A 23,311-nucleotide genomic window follows, 5' to 3' on the forward strand; every position below is an offset into this window, starting at 1 on the left:
CATATTCCAGATAGTTTTATTAGCTATATTTGTCCTGGAGTAGAAAAACACGTTTTTGATTTTGCATTCTAGATGTTAGCAAGTAAAAAGCACTGTAATTTTGATTCATTATAAGAAATAAATATCTTCACTAAATACATAATGTTTTTGTTCAATGATTCAATGATCCTAACGATGGCCTTTGAACAGTTAAATTGAAGTTGAACTAGATCATTAATTATCCATTATTTTTCTTTTTTTATTCAATCTTAACCATGTCATTTCATTCGTGTCATGTTTACTTTTATTCGTACTCAAACCATGTAAATAAATAGTCGTACTAAAACTCATGCATTTTGTGATCCAAACACTACTGCTAAGAAAACCAAAGTATGCTGTTTATCTTCCTCCTCTTGGCCTGGGTTCTCGTTCGAATCGACTCTTCCGTAATAGTCACGGCGGTCCAGCTGCCCGTCATGTGATGAATGCGGTTCAGGAAGAAATTTACTGTGAAGTAGATGGGAAAAACTCATCATTAGTTCATTCAAACAACCACTTATGAATATATTCCAGTGAAAAAAGAAATAACATTTTCATTTATTCTTCACTTCTTGTGTATGATTTCAACATATCCTTAAACCTTGAAGACTAATGCAAGGATGACAGTAAAACTTAATACAAAAAATACTCACCCGTTCAAACACATCCAGCAAGGAGACAATAAGGTCCGTGCAAATTTAATCTTTGACCTTTTCATTCCACTTTTTTTCCATTTCTGCTTGGCGATCTGCAAAAACATCGGAAAAAAATATTGTCATACTCAAGAATATATATTTTCGCGGTACTATAATTAACTTTCAATATGTTCTCCAAAATAAATTCTAAACTAAAGAACAGCAAATGTCAATAAAAAGATTTTTCCAATTTATCGCCCCATATTTCCGAGAAAATTGGAATGGAGACTTCTAAAATTAAACAGAATTTTGAAAATGCATTCTTTAAACTAGTATCCAGATTTAGTCCATAAACAGTCGAAACTGAATTCGTAACCTCAAACAGTATAGGTTTATTTTGCAAAAACGAAAATAAATATTTGCTTCGACAGTGGGGATTACACTTACCTTCAATTCCTGACAGCTTTATTGATTTTCGCACAAGGTACTCTTAACACAATTCGTACGCCACCAAAAGTATTTCGCGTATCTGTTGCCGAAAAAACACTCGTTTAGATTCCGCTTCCCAGCTTCTTATATGGACTGTTTTCTGAAAACAAAGTTCAATGGGTGTATGCAGTTCAAAGCAGATATTTTGATTTGTTAGTTACCTTATCCGGTTTGTCCTTGTTTTTGCGAAAATTAATGAAAACAAACATCAGTCGGCAGCTGGCCTACTAGGGCCAGTCATTCGTTTTCAATCGAACTGAATGAGTTGTTGATGGTCGATTACTGCCATGACTTTGGGGAACGAATGAGTGTGAAGCGATAGAGAAAACAAAACAAACACATTCACGCTCAACATAAAGTTCATCGGAGACAATTTGAGTTCATTTCGTCGTCAGTCGAAATAGAAGATAGTGATAGCTTTTTTGTCTCATTCAAGCCGATTTGCGGTAAATGAGCTTGACTTTTTCAAGCACTGTCTACTACTATTCATATGAAGAAGTGAACAGACGCTAAGCAAATTAGTTCTGTCGGGAGACGGCGACACTCTTCGTTACAACTGGAACTAAAAACGGGAACCAGGCTGGGATAACAATGCAATATACACCAATTATGTGTATGTCACCAGTTGAGAATGGCAAGCGCTAGTGCTGAAGCTGAATAAATGCTTTTGTCGCTCTTCAAATAAAGATCGAGGACTCAGTTCGTGGTCGCGCAGTATCGATGGTCAATCAGTGCGGCGAACTGTTTGGAAGCTAACGAAACCACACGAAGTGCAGAAAAGTGTGCCTATATTTCGGCTGTCTTAAAACAAATCGCTGCCAACAGATTGCCGGATTCAGAACCAAATGCACGGAGAAGTATTGCCAAGCGGAAATGGAAGGAATAGGACGCTAAGACACCCCATGTCGATTCCAATTAAAAAGCTGCATGAGTTCCTTCTGTTGTGAAGATAAAGAAACTGTCTTATTGGAATTGCTGTACTAGTTAGAAAGTTAGATTAAGGGCAAAAGTATAATCAGAAATGAATATCAGAAACCAATTTATCGCATGATATATGTATATTGAAACAGATTAGTTCAACCCACAGTTATTGATTATTTTATAAAGAGAACATAACAATAATAGGAAGATTTATAAAACATGTATTATAATAACATAATTATACTGGCAAATTCGTACGTCTCGCTTTACGATTTCGTTTTTTTTGCGTTTTGATTTTGTTTTCTAGGTTCATTTTTTTCACGAAACAATTTATTAGTGTATTGAACACCTTGTCAACGAGCAAATCAAAACATTGTCTACAAAGGAATCCATTAAATTCATCATAGGCAATATATTCCTTCAGCCTCGATTTGCAGTATCGCCGATTTTGGTAGAGAAATTTTTCAAATTTTTGAGAGTACGCACTAAATATAAGAAGGCCTAGCTCAAAAAGCTTGTTATTTGGCATATGGGCAGCATTTTTAACTTTACAAAACTTGTAAACTTCTTTCTGTAAATCGCACGAGTCTCGCTCAGCGAGCATGCGTTTGCGACATTGCTCATGGCGCAGTTTTCTGGCTGAAGCTCCCAATATATAGCAAAGGCCGTTTAGTTGATATGTACTGAAGCTGGCTTCCGTTGTAATAAGAGGCTTACACTTATATTGGAAAGCTTGCTTGCTTTTTGATCGTGCCGATGTTTCAAGATTAGAATCTTCAATTAATGCGAGCGCATCATCATTTTCACAGTTGGAATCATTACATAGTTTAGCGTTATTCGAAATTGCGTTGTATTTGAAAGCTATCGCAAATTGATACGCATTTGGTGTGTCGTTATGCCCCAATCGACGCCTTTGTTCAGAAAAAAAGTTTTCTAAAGGGTCTTGATTTAGCAAATTTGTGAATAAAAACTCAGTACTGAACTCGTCTTTCATTTTATCGAACAGCCAGTGTACTGCTCGAATATTCTGGATGAAGCCATCGATGAAATTCGGTTTTCTTTGTTTTATTGTGAGTTTGTAAGCTTCTCTTAGTGCCTGTAATTGTAAAAAAAAATTTAGATAATTTAATGATTTGCTATAACCTTATTGGGTGTCTTTTTAAAGTAAGTTTTTTTTTCTACCGGAAGTTTCGGGTTAGCGGCCAAAACTTCCATTGGACCCAAATATGCTAATTACCTCATTAACGTCCGAACATTCATTTGTAGTAAAAAACAAAGTTTGTAAAATGCTCAAAGCACTTTCAAAAAAATCCCAGTGGCAGGAGTTTTCTTTTAGGGCATTTCGATAAGGCTAGAACACATTTGTTAACAATATAAATAGTGCCATGTTTAAGGTCAGGTTAAATTATTGACTGTATATTAGCATACCTTCGATATACTTGAAACTGTCTTGGAGTTGAAACTATCAAACAGTGTGTCAAAAAACCGGGCAAAATAGGCAGTTGGGGTTGCGTCATGTGGAAGCTTTTCAATGTCCACTAAGTATTCAATCGCGTTTGCTACTGAAACACTGAGTGTTCTAGTAGCTTGTGCAACGTTCATTGATGTGAAAGGCGCTATTCGAACGCATTTTTCGCTCAGTTTCGGAGCTAATCTAGGAGTTTGTGTTTTATCAATGTCATAAAGTTTTTCAATAAACTTGAACGATGCTATTTCACCGTTAATCATTGCATTGTGTCGTTGCAAATTACTTTTGGCGTTTTTAAGTAAATGTGGGGTGTCGAACATTATTGATAAATCTTTTCCATCAATATTCACCACCGATCTATGAAGTGATGCGCCAGCTTCTCTCGCCATCTTCACGTTAGTTGAACATTGGTCCATTATAAGGGCTGAAGGATACAATCCGCAAAGTCTCAAAGCCCTAACTGTTTCTTCAATCAGTTTGAATTGGGCGGTACTTCCAAGAGTGTTATGAGCTAACACATACCCAACAGCCTGAAATAAGAGAAATAAACGCTTAGACATGGTCACATGGAACGCAATTGTATGGAAAAAATTTTTTTACTTGTTTGAATCTTTTCAATCCTTTTTTTCTTCTAGCCGTTGACGTTGAAGGCACCCATCGCGAAGCATCAAGCTTATTTATCCCGCAGACCATTATAGCTACTGCTTCAGTAGCAAGAATAGAAGGATTGTTTTTTTTCGAAACGTTTTAGGCAAACGGTATCAGGAAACCCTGTGAACGTGTCACTTTTGGCATTGTAGTGTAATTCCGCTTTTATCGACATTCTATCTATAACAATGGACACGGCTCTTTCATGCTTAGAGAATGGTGAAACTTTTTCAGCCAGCCGTTTAAGGATGTCGTTGTTTAGTCCTGCGGCTACCGCAACATTTGCGTTACATCGATAAACGGTTTTTTTGCTTGGCAGGGCCAACGTGTTACTACTAGCCAAATAACGATATGAGGCAGGTCCAGCCAAATAGGATCCCACCGCAATTCTTTTTGCCTCTGAAATGTATCTCCGACCATTTGGCTTGCGTTTCAAGTTCATCAAGGAGTTGTACAGCACTTTATTTTTTTTGACGATATGCAAAATTTTTTCATCTTCAATTTTCTGAGCTCTAAGCTTTTTCAGATTTTTTCTCAACATATCTATTTGATTTTTTTTAACGCTAAGTGATTTTTGTTTGCGTTTGTTGACCCTGTTAGAATAATATAACTTTTTTTTTGATTCTTGCAAACATTTTTCGAGAAAATTATTTTTGTTTTTCTCGGCCAAATAGAGCGATTTGTAATCTGGAGATGATTCGACGCGATAAGAGTCTTTAGTAACTTCGTCCGTATCTAAATATTCAATGGACTCGTATACATCCGAATTATTTTCGTATGGATTTTCGTTTCCTAAGAATTCAATCGCTTCGTATTCTTCGTTCGTATTTTCTTGCATCCAGGATGCGGGTTTTACGGGCACAGTGTCTGCCAACAAACTAAAACCGCATAACTAGTTAATGTTTGAAAATTTACAATAAAAATTAAAACTCACCCTCGATCCTGGTGTGTGTTCTCATCAGGTGATGTATCGTCGCCATTAATATGTTCTGAAGAGCCGTCAGCCGCTTCTAAATATTCAACGGATTCAAATGAAGTTTCGAAAGCATTCTCTGAGTTTTCCGAACATTCAATTAGTTCCTCCAGTATGAAAGGCGTCGATTCAATGGGCACAGCCCCAGCCAACAAACTAAAACCACATCGCTGTATAAAATTATGTAGTCGTACAGTAAAATTTAATACTTACCCTCGATCCTTACATGATGGATTTTTGTACGAACTATTCAGGAAGTGCAACGAACAAATTCGCTTTCTGCTGACAATTCCTCCCGAATTAAAACACTCTTGAAGCTCGCTTGATCCACAAGCAAGAATCCAGCGGAGACAGCTGATGATGCAGTTACTATTTAGAAATAATAACTCGAATATAACATTAACAATAATTACCTTTCGTAGTCCTGAGGAAAACTGTGGAAGCTGCACGACACATTCACTCCTTCGCTATTTGAACAGCCAGAATACTCACATTGACGACCCATGGCAATGTAATTCGTATTATAAAATCACTGCAAATACTGAAGATACTTTGTTTATGTTTATCGCTCACACGGGTAACGGAAATTTTAGGAAACAAATGACAACCAATGTCAAAATAACCATGGATGCGCCTCTGGTGTCGACATTGCTCCCTATAAAAAGAAGCCATCTTGGATTAGTCAAAAAGTGGAATTGAGTGTCCAGTCAGTGTGGTCAGTGTTTATACTTCGAAGTTATCGACGAAAAACGTCGATACCTTCGAAGTATATTACCAAAATATTGAAAGTGTCCTTTGTCCCCGTCTTTCCCCTACTTCAATTTCCCTAAGTTTCAAGAGAATATAGATAGATAATGAAAACTGCCAGTCTTTCAAAGCGGTCAACTTCTTAAAACTGGCCAGAGCTCAGCACCCCAACGGTAGCCAAAATTTCGACAATGAAAGAAAGCCTGGCTCAACAATTGGATTCCCAGATTTCAGCAGCAGCGTTTAACGACACGCACCACAACAAAGCTTGTTACAGCCCTGCTAACAATACGTCGCCGGTTTGGCTCATTACCACCCGCCAGGACTCACGACACGGCATCGAGCAACCTACAACCGAGCGCATGTGACGTGGCCAAAGACAGTGAGTGGGTGGTATGGTGGAGGTGGTGGCAGGCATAATTCCTGCCACCAAGTTGGGGTGATGTCATACAAGGGGGCCACGGTTCAAAACCCACTTGGGAGTTGTTTACGAATGTAAGCAAAACAAATCCGGAAATAAAGGAAAATACGAACATGCGAAATTTTGGGGTTCATGTGTGCGAAAGACAGAGTTGAGCTCGTAAACACATTAGTTGGACACGTCATCAAATCACGATTTAGGAGCATCATCCATCTGAATATGTTTCCAAAATTCCATAAGAGACTCAAAAAACCAATTTTTAATATACGAAGAAATCACAGAAGTTTAGTTTAATTTAATAACTTTTGTTCTAGGAAAAACTTTATCGTTGAGGAAAATTGTTAAACATTGTTTGTTTCCAAAATTGCATAACCACAGGGGCTTAAAACCAAGTTTTCCGTACCTCTAAGGTTGTAGTTTTTAAGCACTTAAAACATTTTTCCTAAATTTTGAAACATATTAAGACTGACTCATAGCTATATTGTTATATGTTTATTTAAAAAAAAGTTCCACAAATACCTGAGGCAGTTGAACTTATTTGAAAAATTAACTATCTACATATTTGTCTATTTAGTGTTGAGATTCAGATTCAGGTTAAGAATAATTATACAAAATTTCAAATTCATATTCAAAAATCAAATCTTAGAAATTCTTTTGTATGCCCTATGTATAATTTGAAATAAATGATTAAAATGGAAAATTATCAATTTTTACTCATAGAGTATTTTTTTATATTTCTAGATAAAACTCGGAAAATGCATACATTCTACGAAACAAATGATGTTATCGAGGATGATCCGGAAAGCACCAGCAAAAGAAAAGGTAAGAAACCTTTTTTTTTCCCCAGTATCGACAGCCTAATCACCCGACACTCATTCAAGATTCGCGTGTTGAGTGGTTTATAGGTCAAGATTTTTTCCTTGTATGCACCGAATAATCACATTCTGCCTTTCCTGTTTTTAGATTTGATTCTCAATGGCCGGAATGACGAAAGCTACGAAATAGCAAATTCCAACTCCAATCGACTGGTCCCAGCATTTTCCGGCCGATGGTTTCTGGTGCCGTTGACTCTGCTTTGCCTCGCTTTGCTACCGACAGTATGACGCTTGTAATGAATAGGTTTGCGCGAAGTGAACGAAAGAATAAGGTTACTTACTGATAAGTAGTTGTTTCTAGTAATTGAGAAAGTTGAGAATGGGAACGAGAGTGCTTGTACGACTTAGCTAAATTATACATATACCTACGTTAGGACAGATAAGAAATTATTTAATGTGTATATAGCAAATAAAGCGAAACAGAAAGCAAAACAATGAAACATATCGTTAGGTTATTGGAATGTTATAAGTAAAATATTCAAAAATAAGATATATATGCTGATATTTACTATAGCAGGGAATTGATCATAATATTGCAAAGCTAAAATGAAAGAAGCTGTAACCAATACCGAAGACTTGAGACATCATGTGAAAATGTATAATCAGAATATTGGTAAACGAGAGCATAGATATGTATACTGAGTAAGATTGAGATTTGTTTGATTCCTATTTTTCTGTTTTTCAATTATATTAGTGAGTTCAAAATCACCATATTTATTAACAGGTTCGTTCTATTCAAAGCAATAAACGAGAATTAAGATTCTGTAAACATGAAAATCAACTTTTATCCATAAAATTAGTTTTTCGTACAAATAGAGCAAGCGAAGTGTACTGAAATATTTTCCAAGATGTTGAAACTATGCTCTATGATTACTGAACCAATGCAATTGTACAGGATGTGTGTTCCGAGCTGGAATATATTCCTAAACAGTTTAATCCAATGAAAGCTTCCCGAAAAAATGCTACAGAATTGAAAAGCTTGTGAATGTACATTAGAAAGATTAAAATATTAGGAAGATCCTGGATGAGCACAAAAAGAATCAAGTTTTAATGTAAAACAGACGATTGTGTTGCGTAAATTAAGCAGAAAACCCCGAAAGCCTTAAATCAAAATTGAATCTATCCAGCTTTCAAAAGGTTTATTTTTTGTGTTTGCGAAATTATACGCCTTTTTGTTGGGAACTTCTGTTGAATTTGTTGTGCTAACGTTAATCGCGATCATCTATATATGTCTCATTCAACGCGCCTGTCCATAACAAAGTCAATTTTTCATATTCGATTAAATTCATATACACAAGGGGTGAGCAACCTTTTGAAGCAACGGGCCAATTTTTAATTGAAATTCTTTCGGCGGGCTGCATTCAAATAAATATTCAATAATAATAGTTTGCTGAACTTAACGTATTTTTTTTAAATGACAAATTTTTGTCGAAAACAGAACTAAAAAAGGATACATAAAACAAATTCATGAACTTGCATGAACTTTTTTTAATTTAAAGTGATTAAACCAGCCAAAATGGAATAGGTTCATCACTAAATTTTGATCATTTTTCAATATTTGAAATGTTTGAATTGATTTGAAATGTTTAGCGAATATTCTATTTTACAAAAACTTCCCTTTTATTTAATGAAAACGAAAAATTTTGAAACTTTTTCTATGGTCCGTATAAAGATTTGAACCGTTTTCTAAGAAAACCTATTTTTTGAACCGATGCGATGGTATTTTTTGTTATCATTTCCATTTAAAAGTTTCGTAGAGCTTAACCATAGCGATTTTTTCTGTGCCCATTTTGAAAAAAAATTCCTCAATTTGTTAAAGTTTTGTCGCCAAGCCTTAATTTTTTGTCTATAAATGGTTATTTTTTCATTTTAAGTTCCGTATGGAATATTGTATTGAGATATGCAATTTGAGCAAGTTAACATTTTTATTTCTAGAATTTTTTTACAGATTTCATAAATTTTACTTATTTAATTTAAATACCTTTGGGATAGGTTTTCTAAGACTGAATCATGAAAAACCTTATGACTTTGGTAATGGGGATCGCTAATTTTAAAGTAGGGGAACTGGGGGTAGACTCAGCCCTCTAAGGAAAACGATCATTTTGCAAGAACTGAAAGCAAATTTTGTTCTGTTTCCTTCACAGAATTCTTGCTTAGATTGGCTTCCATAAGATATCTACACTGCAAGAGATTTGAAACCGTTATTTTATAACTATAGTATAGATAATAAATAGAGTGTCCATTTCCCGGCCATTTTGGCGTTCGCAGGAATCGGGAAATCTGACGATCCTTTTCCCGGGAATTCCCGGGATTCCGGGAAAATTTAAAATGAAGATTTCAACATGGAGATCTTAATCCTCTACTGCGTATGAATTCTTATCAATATGGTATTATTTAATTTAAAGTAGTACCTGGTATTGCAAAATATTTCAAACTTTTTTAATGCGTCAAAAACTCAATAAGCAAACCAAAGACCCAAAAACAAAGTACTTTAACCGAAAAACCGATCTGATTCTAGCTGCAAAAATTTGAAATAATTGATAAAGATTTCTCACTATCCGTAGAAGTTAGTTAGCTAGACTGTTATTCATCGAACATCGTAAATTTTCAGATAACTATTCATTTGTTTAATAATATGTCATTTCTTTGCTGATGATTTTGCTACCTTAAACAGTATCCGAAACGGAGGTTCTAAATGATAAGTGTTGCAAAATAGAACATACAGATTCATTCCGTTTCATTATTGGTTTTATAGATTCTTTGGCGTTTTTCACTATTACACTAAGTTTTCAATAGGAAAAACATGTTTGTATCAAATTCCTAGTGTTAACCAGATTTAAGAAAAAAAAATTTAAGACTAAGCCTTCAAGGTCACCTATCACACTGACATGACACTTAGAGCACAAATTCAATCATTTCAGGCTATTTTTTTTGTCAAAGATTGTAGGTTTGCAAAACTGACAAAAAAATTAACCTGTTTAGCACGATTTTATCGTAGAAATTGCCTTTTTTTTAAAGTTGCATGGCACTTTCTAACTGGGATAGCATTTCTAAAATCGATCGATGCGCACTCTGGAATCGATATTGCGTACTGTTAGAAAAATTATCCAACCAACGAAATCGAGTGTCCAGTCAGTATGGTCAGTGGTTGAAATATCATTTTCCTTGCTCAATATGATTTTTTTTTCAATTTAGATCGTGCAAATTTGTAGTAATTTAGAACATTTTACTGGCTTCGGGAATTCCCGGGATTTTTTAAGCGTTTCCTGGGATTTGGGAATTCCCGAGTTTTTCTAATTCCAGGACACTCTAATTATAAAAATAGTGACAAAAACAGAATTCATAAACCAGTGGAAATTAATTTTCTCAACATGAACTTAACCGATTTACATCCAAAAACCGCACAATGAAAGATATTATTATTCTGTACAATGTATCTAAGTATGGCAGCTATCAGTTTACCTGTTCCGGAGACTTTATCGAAACTTCCAAAATATGGGATCAAGAAACTAGACATTATGTATACCTAACACCCGACCAGTGTTCGGCATCGCTAATTGAAAAATTAGCGGCGCTAATGAAATCGCTAACTCATTCAAATTTAGCGATCGCTAATTAAAACCGCTAAATGAGCGGAAAAAATTATCGCTTCAAGCTTAAAGCGCTGATCGCTAATCGCCAACTGTTGATAAACAATAACGTAAACAGGATGGCAACAGCATGGATTATGGTTGCATCTCAATTCGTTTGCTCAAATACTTTACAAACATAGTGCAGATTGTTTATTGTGCCCAGTCTGTTGAAAAATCTTTAACCAGGTTTCACTTTTTTTTTAAACTTTCAAAATAGTAATGCAAAATTCTCATGATAGGAGCATTGCCAAACGTGTATCTAAAAAACTAAATGAAATAAAAATGCAAATTCATTCAATGGTGATAGGTACTATCTTATTATTACTTTAGCTAATTTGAAATACTTGTAAAAACTGCTTTGTGAAAAGTAAATATCTCATCCACTTAAAACCAATTTTAAAAAGCGGATTTTTCCAGCATTTATTATTCGAGACTTGGTGTGTGAGATAGTAATGTGAGATCTTAAAAAACTTAGAAATTTGGAAGAGCTTTTCGATTCCATCAATCGATTAACCTAAAAAGCACATTTCAACAAATCACCGCATGTGGACTACCATGCTAAAGTCATGTAAAATATTGATCAAGTAGGCCGTTTACTGTACTTTTGCAAGCAAAAAACAGTATCTGAAAATTGACCTTCAAGCTTTGAATTATATAAATGTTGTTTGAAATAGTTTAATAGTGTTTAACAATATTTATTGAATTGTTTGTCTGAGTATGTTGAGAAAAGAAGTACTTAAAGAGAAAAAATGTTAATCTGTATTAGGCACTTCTGCCATGAGACCATTCGAAGTGACAATTTTCACTTGGAGCGCATATTGGTGTAAGAATGATGCCCGATGTCTCCTTTACTTGTCAAATGTCAAAAAGTATACTTGTATCAGTAATAATTTGTGAATTTGAAACAAGTAAATGGAAGTTAGCGTTCTTCATTTAGCGGAACCAAAAAATAGCGGAACTTTTTAATTCGCTAGCTCAATCAAAATTTTGCGGCAAAATTAAATTGCTAACAAAAAGTTATCGGACTAAATAGCGATTAGCGGATTAGCGTTTTTGTGCCGAACACTGCACCCGACTCATAAAATCACACTTAAATTCAGTAATTAGCTCAAGTGATGTTAAATGGTTTAGGAATCCGTCCACATTCCTCGTGGACAGTTAAAATTTTGAATTAGTCGTGTCTGTTATTTTATACCAACTGCACACCAACAACAACGGATTTGGAGCTTTTTTTCGCGAACTAAACCTCAAATTCCACCCGCTAAAAATTACAGCCGATTGCTCATCAGTAGCACTCCGGATTGTTTTGTTTATTATTTTGAAGTTTAACGCTGCACGGTTCATGTATGTCAATAACTCTAAAATTATAAATACTAACATGTACAGCGTTTAAAACACTAAAAATCTAGGTTTTCTAGTTAAACTCCGAGGGTGACGGTCTTACCCCCAGTTCCCCTAAAATAACTCAATTTAATCAATGTTTGGCATAAGGCGGCATCCATAAATTACGTAACGCAAAAAATGCACTTTTTTGACCCCCTCCCCCCCATATGTCACAAATTGTAACGCTTCGATGTACCCCCCTATGAAAATTACGTAACTCTGACAATTACCCCCCCCCCTCCCATCTTATAATATTTTCAAAAACTGATTTTCAAAGAAAAAAAAAATTTAAGCAAAAATTTTGAAGGTTCTTCAAAACGGAATTAATATCTTAATCGCTGATACTGATTGATGATAACTCACTGATAAGAGAAATTAACTGTCTTATTACGAGTTGCTCTATTCTTGTTAACTGATGATTTACCTTGTTTACTTTATTCTGTTCAAGCAGCAAAATTGTTATGAAAAATATACTCCATTTAGTAATATTCGTCGGAATAATCAAAATTGCATTTTTTAAATCAGTTGAGAAAAAATAGTAATATTTCCGTTTTAGGATTGTATTGAGTTCTTGGAAGTAAATGTACTTAATATTCGGTTTTCCAACGGTTATTTCACGGATATGAAATATGGAATCTATCTCATAATCTTAAAAGAGGAAAAATTTCAAACCAGTTTTAACCTAGTTGAAGTTTACAAATTTGATATCAGTTTGCTTAGTGTTCTGTACAAATTTCATGACAACAAAAAAAACTGCAATTAAATTGAAATTTTCAAGGAAAAAATCGTTACGTAACGATGAGCATACCTCCCCCCCTCCCCTATGTCACAGTTAGTAACGCTCGAGCTTACTCCCTCCCCCCCCTAGGAGCGTTACGTAATTTATGGATGCCCCCTAATTTGGTTCCGAATTTGAATAACACAAAACAACAAAATTCACATTTTCCGAGGTGCTAGAAATCTCAAAACTGATTTTGGCTTATTCAGGGGCGCTGAGTCCAAATATTAAATTATATTTTTTGTAGGGGCTTGTGATATAGCTCAGTTGGCAAGTCTGTTGCCTCCTGAGCCGATGTCCACGAGTTCAAGCCCAAGAGTAAACATCGAACGCAGTTGTAACGGATAGTTTTTCAATAACGATCCGCCAACGGCAACGTTGATAAAGTCGCGAATGCCATAATGATGGTAAAACGACTACATATAATCGAAACAAAAAAAAAATATTTTTTGTCAGCTCTTGTTTTCGAGATAACTTTAAAATATGTAAAAAATAGTTATTAAATTTGAGTACTTTTCTGACAAAATTGTAAAATATAAATAAATATTGACTCCATGATCAACTTTCCCAAAGAAGCGAGTATGTAATTTTAAATTTTGAGAAAAAAAGTTATGGAACTTTTCTTTTTTTTATTTTCTTCCAAACCAGCAAAATAATGGGATTTTTGACGAAATTAAAAAAAAAATTAACTTAATTGAATCTTTCATATTTTTAAAACTGTAAGTCAAATCATTTTGCAGTTTTCGACAAAGCTGTTGAATGAATTAAAATCATATATATTCAATATTCAATATTCAATAAGTTTCTTTAATGACGTCAAAAGAAGCTGAAATCATATTTTTTTTGAATTTCTATAAATTGTAGAATTCAATTTTTTGAAAGCGTTGTATCTTCGATACAAGAATATCTTGGCCATATCTGAGTCTTTGATTGAATAAAGGGTAATAAATTGATTGAAAATCAGCTTAAATAAGAAATCCATAGTCGTTCACCTAGTCTTTATTATAAAACTTTCTCTATTTCCGTCATTAATCAAGAACAAAAATATTTCACTTCACCATGCAACTTTGCTTGATACGAAAAATAATGACTTAACTTCTTCTACATTACGTTTTCCAATAAATGATATTGCATCTATGCCTTTAAAAAACAATTAACAGCTTAAATCCTACAAAACAGTCAATAATTTGTATAAGGGGACAAATGCAACTGCAAACAAGTGACGTGCATATATGATCAAGTTATTGATAAATCAATTTTTTTTTTAGTAGGAACTGCTATTTTATGATAATTAACAATAAAAAAAAATTAATTTGAGATAAGCTTTGCGGACCACACAATCAAAAAGTATTGGTAAAATAAGATAATTTATTCTTTTGAAAGAGATTCCTTCTTTTTATCAAAATCAGTTTTCATAGTAAATAAATGTTTTTTACTACTGTGATCGAACTGAAAGGTGAGTTGAAAAATCCTCTGGCCAAATGGCTTTCAAAGGTTTCTTCGATTCGGCTTTTATATTCATAATCCAGTTTAATCGGAGTCCCCGCAACGGCCTTTTGAATTTGCTGAAAAGCCAGACGTCACACGGAGCTAAATAAGGTAAATATGGAGGTTGTGGAACGATATAAGTCAATTTTTTAAAAAACTCCCGAAGAATGAGAGCTGTGTAAGATGGTACATTATCTTGAAGCAAAAAATCACTACATGTTAAAAATAAACAAAATTATTTTTAATAGCTCACAAAGTCAAGTGTGACTTAAACAGTAGGGTGATACTTGATCCCTTTTTCTTATGTTCATCATATCTTTGTGTTTAAATTTTGCAGATCGCTGTCTTTGGCATTTGCTGACAGCGTGTAGTTTCTGGTTTATATGCTGCAAAAGTTAGTTCGAAACATGAGCCCGTACATGAACTAGAAGCGTTTTCGTGGGACTGAAAAAATTGTGATATTTTAAATGTTGAAAGAGTGGAGTCTTGATCCTTTATTAAAGAAAACTATATCCTTTAATCAGGGTGCCCTAAGTTCTCGCTAAAATCATGCAAAATCTTAAGATAAAAGTTTCAACGTATTTTTAGCCATATTAGTTTTTATTTCACAGTTGATAAGTGTGCTTAAGGAAGAATGGTAAGTTCTTCCATAGGTAAGTTCTTGGGAAAAAATGTTGATAAGTGTCAGGCAAAAGAGTTCTAAAAGTTTGTCCACTACCCATTATTCATTGCATACTTAAAGACGCAATTTTCTAATTTAAGATAAAAGCACCATTTTAGTCCTTTTCTCATGAAACTATTAGATAAATATTAGTCATTGTATAAATATTAATTATTTCGTGCTAACCAATGAACAAAATCCAATAAGAAGAAAAAAAATTCTTCTTAGACTCGACGGATCAAGTGAACCCATAACATGTACATTAGGGTGTCCCAAAATTGCATAACTTCTGGGAATCTGGGGGCTCACCCTCCAAATGGTAGATTAGGATGCGCAGAACAAACTTTTGTATGGGGCCGACTAAAAAAAATCATGTTTAGAGGTTCCGCAAGCGCGATTTTTGAAAAAAGTCCACTTTCAAAAGATTTGATTTTAAATAAATTGTGGGTCCAAAAATTTGCATAAAATTTATATATTTTATATTTTTTTTTATTTTGTTTGAGTTAAATACCACACATAAAAAATGAAAAATGAACCAAATTAGTATCAAAATGTAAAACAAGCAAGCTATTTCCAAGAAAAAAAATTTTTTTGGTCCAAAAATTTCGAATTCAACTGACCAAAATGTGTATCAAGCGTAAAATATTTTTGATACCAATGCCATCAAAAGATGCGGATTTTTGTGCAATTAAACTTTGCTGAACAAAACATGTTATTTGTATCATCGTGTAAAGAGCTATTCACGGTTTAATCCTCAATAAAAATCAAAATTTAGGATATTTTTTATTCAATTTATCAAATTTGTCTTAATAAAAACATACTTTAAAATCAAAATACTTGCAAAAAAAGACTTTGATGGTTTAAGGGATTCATCAGAAGGCCATATGCCAAATTTGAGCGGAATCGAACAACAGGAAGGGGTTGCACTGAATCTCAAGTGTGAAAGGGATTTTGAGACAAAGTGTTCTAAAGAAGCATAAAAAACTGGTTTTTTATCATACATTTGTTTTCCTTATCAATCGTTTGCTTGATTATGAAGATTTTATTAAAATTTCAGTTAAGACTAATATTTCACCTGAAGACTGCAACTAGATTGGACCTAAAACAAAAAAGTTATGGCTGTTCAAAGATTGTGTTTTGGTTACAAATTGTCCTGTAAAACGTAATGAGTAAAATGTACTCATTGTGTGTTAAACGACAATTTGCCACAAAAATACAATCTTCGAACAGCCATAACTTTTTTATTTGAAGTCCAATCGAGTTGCAGTCTTCAGGTGAAATGTTAGTCTTAATTGAAATTTTAATAAAATCTACATAATCAAGCAATGGATTGATAAGGATAAAAATGTATGATGAAAAACCTTTTTTTTATGCTTCTTTAGAACACTTTGTCTCAGAATCCCTTTCACACTTGAGATTCAGTGCAACCCCTTCCTGTTGTTCGATTCCGCTCAAATTTGGCATATGGCCTTCTGATGAATCCCTTAAACCATCAAAGTCTTTTTTTGCAAGTATTTTGATTTTAAAGTATGTTTTTATTAAGACAAATTGGATAAATTGAATAAAAAATATCCTAAATTTTGATTTTTATTGAGGATTAAACCGTGAATAGCTCTTCACACGATGATACAAACAACATGTTTTGTTCAGCAAAGTTTAATTGCACAAAAATCCGCATCTTTTGATGGCATTGGTATCAACAATATTTTACGCTTGGTACACATTTTGGTCAGTTGAATTCGAAATTTTTGGACCAAAAAAAATTTTTTTCTTGGAAATAGCTTGCTTGTTTTACATTTTGATACTAATTTGGTTCATTTTCATTTTTTATGTGTGGTATTTAACTCAAACAAAATTTAAATAATATAAAATATATAAATTTTATGCAAATTTTTGAACCCAGAATTAATTTAAAATCAAATCTTTTGAAAGTAGACTTTTTTCAAAGATCGCGCTTGCGGAACCTCTAAACATGATTTTTTTTAGTCGGCCCCATACAAAAGTTTGTTCTGCACATCCTAATCTACCATTTGGAGGGTGAGCCCCCAGATTCCCAGAAGTTATGCAATTTTGGGACACCCTAATGTACATCTTAAAAAACTTTTTCTAAATGGTAAAAGTTCATGTTATACTCTAACGATTGACATATTGGAAAAATATATTTATTATAATTTTTTCGTGTGGGAAACATTTTAAAGTGATAAAAACGATCTTCAAGCCACATTCAAGTTCAATTTCATCGAGATAACATGTTTATTGTTTTGTTCTACATGGAAATTTTTTTTAGAATGTTTGATTCATGTAAGACATTCCAGTTTCGAGATATAAGTGAGGAATCAAGTATCCTCAATTTGCTGCGAGTTGTGTTTTTTATCCAGAAGTTTTCAAAAATTACTTTCAAGTGGTGTTACGTTAAGAAAGTTGTAAAAATTTAAAGGAGACTTGATCCTTCATTCCGGGGGCCAAGTCCTTGGAAAAAAAACAAATAAAATTTCAAAAAAGAATGTCAAATTACTATTTTGGTCATGTGTTTATCTCATTTCACAATTTAAAAATGTCAGAAAAAGAAAATTCCAAAACTTTGTCTCAACCCTAGTGTCATTGCATACTATCAGGCGCTATTTTCTAAACTTAAGAGAAAATCAACTTTCTTAGCCCTTTATGCCAGACAATTTTTGTATAAATGTCAGATATTGAATAAATAATCGTTATCTTGAAATCAGTAATGATCACGATCAATTTAGAAGAAAACAATACCTTTTTGAATTCTAGGGATCATGTGAACCCATAATGAACATTTTAGAAAACTTTATCTGAAAAAATGTAGAGATTTTACCATTGTTTTGAAAATATGGTGTTATGAAGTTCATATTATATTCTAACGATTTATGTATTGGAATATATATTTTTGTTTTAATTTTTCCATGTCAGAAACATTTTAAAGAGATATAAAAAGATCTGAAAGTCGCATTTTGTGAAATATTTCAAATTTATTTTTAATTGCGAAAAATAGGATTCCTACCACCTTCCAGCAGTTGCGGATGCGAAAGGCGGGTGTCCATACAACTTTTTTGACATAAATCGAGTTCTTATTAAGCAATAGAGACCACCTAACGTAAGAGAGGTTGTAATTTGAGAACCTCCCTTCAATCTCGAAACTTACAAACGGAGCGAAATGTGATGTTATTTAGATAATATTTATCTATAGTAGTTCGTGTGCTCTTTTCGCTTTGAATTGAGGAAACGGTGATGGTTCCATACCAGTAAAACATACATTTTGCCATAATTAAAGAATCAATGAAGCTTATAAAAACAGAGCAAAAATTCGAGATCTCGGATAACTCATTTAGAGATCAAGTTTCAGAAAATGCGATTAAATAATCTTTGAAGTGCAACTCTAGTTCCAGCTCCCATTTTAAAGTTGTTGTTTTTTAAGCACACCGGGTCAGCTACACTAAAATTAAAAATTACATCAGTGCTGTGATATACGAATGTTGCATCTAAGCCCGCTGTTGCATGATGCCACGTTTGACGGTATCTATTGAAAATCTAAAATTGATAACACGGTCTTGGGTTGAGACCCCTATCCATAGATTTATCAATTTTTTACTATAATTTGCAGTGCAGTGTACCGTTTAAATTATTGTCATAATTTTTTTAACTCAATATTGAAATCATAATAACTTTTTCATTAATCTATTTTGAGCCATGCGGTTTCCTGCTAATTGATTTTGATAATCTTCATTCATTGCAAAAAAAAAAATGATTTTTCGCTCCTCTATGTTTGTTTATGCTTTTTGGATCACCAAGCATCAGTGTAAAATTTGAGATGATTATTTTTTATTCCTGAGTTAACGCAATGCGTTTCAATTTTGTATGGAAATGTGTATGGAAGAAGAAATTTTTGCACATTAAATCATCCAGAAAATTCAATTGAACTTGAAATGAAGTTGATCTTTGATTTTTGGTTTTTATTGTATCCAAGCTCAATTTTTTGCTAACATGACAAGCAGCTAAGCATTTCATGAAAAAAAAAAGTTAAAAACCATTTGAAAATAAAAAAATCTGAATCCATTTAAAAGTATTTTGAATAACAGACTTTGGTTCCTAGAGCGTTCAATAATTTGATGAAATGTTTTTATAAAGGTTATATAGGGGAGATGAGGGCATAACGAGCACCCAGGGCATAATGAGCACTACTATTTTCTACGAAAGTACGTATTTTCTTAAATAAATTTTCATGAGGATTTGTTTCGTACTTCCTATAGTATTAATTTTTCACAAAAAAAGGAATCTCCTTATCATCTTTACTGAGATATTCAAAAACAAATAGCTTGGTTCTCAAGTTACGAAAATATTATAATTTTTGAGCACCACGAAATAAGCTCTTATGATCTTAAAATAACCTTGATCTATAATGTACGCACTGCAACATGATGTACACATTGTTTCTCAATTTTTACCATCATAAAATTTTTGATTTTTCACTTTTATCAATTTTAAAACACGTTTTTACTTAAATTTGTTGACTAGGGGCATATAGAGCACCATATTATCGAGGCATAATGAGCATTTTCTGCCGTAGAATCTAGCAGCGAATTAAAATTGATTTATAGCGCCACACCTTGACTAGTTTTCATCCGACGATTTAGCCTATTGGTAAGGTGTCGGAGAGGTAATCAAAAGATTAGCGTTAGATTTCTGTTCGAGGTGATTTTTTTTCCATTTACAATTCATGATCGATTTTTTTATTGTTACATTATACGGCTAGTAGCATCATCCTCCGAACAAAGCACATAATGTATGAGCGTGCGTGAATTGTTTGTATTCTACGAACAGACCTAGATTATTTTGTTATTGCTTTGTTTGATGAATCTACGACTCACCTGACTTCATCGAATTGAATTCGCTGCTAGATTCCCCGGCAGAAAACGCACATCTTGCCCTAATTAATCGTGCTCATACTGCCTCAGGGGGGGTTCTCATTATGCCTCTACAGTGGCTGGTTTTCAGCTTTTGGCAAAATTTATAAAAATGCATTTTTTAACGTTTTCATCTAGTTTTTCACGTTTCTGCCCATTAGGGAATAGGCTTTTCAAGTGTCTGAACACGAAACAATAATGTAACCTCCATATTATAGCTATTTTCTATGGTTAAATAACCGTTTTCCTTAAGGTGGCCATTATGCCCCCATCTCCCCTAAATCAATCAATTCCCTGGCTATGCTAAGCAGTTTTTTGAAACTTTTTATTCTCATCCTACGGTTACACAGTTTTCAAAGAAGCAATCACAAACGCTAAAATTATTTAAAAAAATATATATTTTTAAATGTAGAACATCAAATATCTTTTCTGGGGTACAAGTTAGGGTGTGTACTTGTTCACATGAATTGTACTGCAAGAATCAAGAAATATTTTTCATCTAAAGTTACTTTTTGGAACTTTCAGCACATCTCTGGCGATTATAGAATAACAATTTTGTATTCCCATACAAATTTAATACTCGTTGCGCTAATTCAGGACTGGATAGATCGCTTCCAACATTTTTATTGCCTCTGCTGCAAAAACAACCAAAAAGTTTTTCAAATATAAAAAATTTTCCCCAAAATACATCAAAATTTACATCAAAACTATACATTTACTAAGGAAAAAAGATGGACTCTCATATAAATCAACCTGCTGCTTCTAAACGCATTCGAAAAATACATTTTACAAGACTTTGATGTTACATCTTTACTTACATTTGAAATTTTCAAATACTAACCAAGTTTTTCCAATTTGAAACTCAACTTAACGTAGAAAAAAAGTTTTGAGATATTTTAAATTTAGATGATGTGGAAAATTTTCATGTGGATCAAAGTTACCCCGTTGATCAATGTTACCCCGTTTTACGGTAGGTATAAATAACACTGCGTTAGAAAGATGTAGCGTTTAGAAACGTTCCGGAAATGGAATGAAACTCATGTCATGCAGGTAGGTGTTTTCCAGATGACAAAGGTTACCTGATTAAATCGTTGGTCAATCGTTTAATCGGTGTTACGTTAATAAACTTTAATCCATCATCATGATTTTAACGCATGTTTTCTCGGTGGAAAAATGTCAACCGCCAATCGCGCATTAATGCTCGTATCACACGTATCAAATTAGTGCATCCGTTAACCACTATTGGATTCACTCTATTCAATAATTATAAATCCCCACACTTCAGATTAACGCCTTTTTATTCGATCACTCTGTTTAATCCGGCCAATAGTGCACTGAAATAAACGCGCTCTGCAAACAGAGTGCAGGAGTAAGTGCTTGAAAATTCATATCCGCCGAAACCTGTCAGCTTGTTTATTCATGATTTTGCATTTCTGTTTATGTTTGCTCTTAAGCGCTTTCACATTTTGGATGATCGATGCTATATGAATCAATGAATGGCTGTTGTTTTAAATGAATCATCAATCTATCCCGGATCCAATTTTCCGCAGCTGCAACAGTGGGATTTCGGGAAGCTGTTTTCGTTTCGTTGAGAGCATTTTTAATAAATAAAAAGCGCGAGGAAAAAACCAAACATAAATAGTGAATTATTTTTCATATTGAATGCAACCAGTTTGCCGGTTCACCGGAACTGAAACGTGACGCCGGGTGGACACGTTCGGCGATGGACCATTTGCTGTGCTGTTGCTGTTGCCGTTTCCGTTTCCGCTTCCCTCGGACGATTCGCTTGGCTAGGCATTGATATGCATTTCCCTCAGTAAGATCATTTGCTTTTATTGGCGTTGTGGTAGCAAATTTCATGGTCGTTGGATGTGGTTTTTTTCTTCTTTTGGTACGGTACAGAACAAAACTGTAATGCTGGTAATAGTCGACGTTTTTCGATCCGGACCTTCGAGGTATGCCTAAAATTTTAAACAGAGTAAGGTTATTTTACTGCTAGCATCGTCTTTATTGAACTATGACATAATGAGACATAATGTCTCTTTACAGTTTTTAGAACAAACGCATGGAAAATTGGAACAACTTTGTTGATATATTTGTTGATAATCAAATTTTGATAGAGTGTATTAGATTCAGTGAAATGGATTAAATCGAGTTGTCGTTGTAAAGTTTGCTTCAGCTGCATGATGCATTATTTTCGGGTTATGAAATGAGAAATAATAGACCAGGAATTTGCAAAAGTGCGTAAGCGGGATGATGAAGCAAAAGAGGTTGGCGAGACACTATTGTTGAAAATGGAAGAAAAACTGCTGCCTAAATTAAGAGCCTAAATTGTACCTTAAACCAATTGAATAGCTTGGGATCAGTGGGGTGCAAGTGGCTAAATGATAGTTTCGAGAAAATGCGCTTCAAAGTTGCGAAGGTGCTCGATTTTCATATATTTTTCGAATTCGAGCAGTTTAAATTCCTTTAAAAAAGTGTCCAAAAGAATTCTGAGAATCTGAATTTTGCATCAAATGTACATTGATATATGAGGAATCGTTAGGTTTACTTAACTCAAAATGATAATTTTGGCATTTGCACCCCTCTGATCCTGAGGGCCTCAATGGATATCCTTGAAGCTTAAAAATATACAGGAGAGAGAAAAAGATTCGCCCCTGAAGAAATGCCATCGGAAGGCAAAGCTTTATCGGATATTTGAAACCCTCTCAGGTGAGGCGCCTAAATAATTAAGTATGTACCTGTAACTGAAAAGTTCTCTTTCAATAACAAAAATGTGGTTTTTGCTGATCGGTCTTAATTTTTCTTAGGGGTCGGGAAAACTGAAAATTTTTTTATGTTCTCTAACCACTGTGTACAATATAATAAGGTGATATCTTCCCGATAATGTCGTCATTACTATCCATCTAGTGATCTACGCGCGCAAAACTTTTTGCTTGGCACGCTATAGGCAGATAGTAATGACGTCACTAGTTTGCATTTCAACGAGTTGTTTTCTCGCGTTAGTAGCCTACCTTATATAATTATACCGTGTTCTCTAACTATAAACATGGCGCATGCCAACTGCTCTCTGGATGTCAAATAGTTTTGAGCAATGTTTTTAAAACTTTTGTATTAATAGAAAATGGTAAAAGTGGTATATTTTGATGACCCAACGACTTGTAGGAGTATTTTTAGGTTTGCAAAGCTTTATGATGTTTTTTTAAAATATTTTGTAGCTATCAGGTTGGCACAGTCTAGAAATAAGATAAA

The 23,311-nt window shown here is 33.9% G+C and overlaps 1 protein-coding gene and 1 long non-coding RNA gene across 8 annotated transcripts in view; one reads left to right on the forward strand and one right to left on the reverse strand.

Annotated features, from left to right (window-relative positions):
- LOC129744951 (neurotrimin-like) overlaps positions 1 to 8,255 on the forward strand; it is a 148,062-nt gene extending 139,807 nt beyond the window's left edge. For all 7 annotated transcript variants that reach the window (XM_055737739.1, XM_055737746.1, XM_055737742.1 and 4 more), the window contains 2 exons: positions 7,062 to 7,142; positions 7,284 to 8,255. In XM_055737739.1, coding sequence (XP_055593714.1) covers positions 7,062 to 7,142; positions 7,284 to 7,423 — 221 coding nt within the window. In that variant the 3' untranslated portion in view covers positions 7,424 to 8,255. The remainder of the gene's footprint in view (positions 1 to 7,061; positions 7,143 to 7,283) is intronic.
- On the reverse strand, positions 261 to 1,443 carry LOC129744952 (uncharacterized). Its single transcript, XR_008737042.1, has 4 exons — positions 1,304 to 1,443; positions 1,101 to 1,242; positions 672 to 766; positions 261 to 486 (listed from the first exon to the last, which is right to left on the reverse strand). It is a non-coding gene; the product is annotated as an uncharacterized LOC129744952 (long non-coding RNA).
- Positions 8,256 to 23,311: the final 15,056 nt, after the last annotated feature.

This window comes from Uranotaenia lowii, chromosome 2 (assembly GCF_029784155.1).
Source record: "Uranotaenia lowii strain MFRU-FL chromosome 2, ASM2978415v1, whole genome shotgun sequence".
Taxonomy (NCBI): Eukaryota; Metazoa; Arthropoda; class Insecta; order Diptera; family Culicidae; genus Uranotaenia; species Uranotaenia lowii.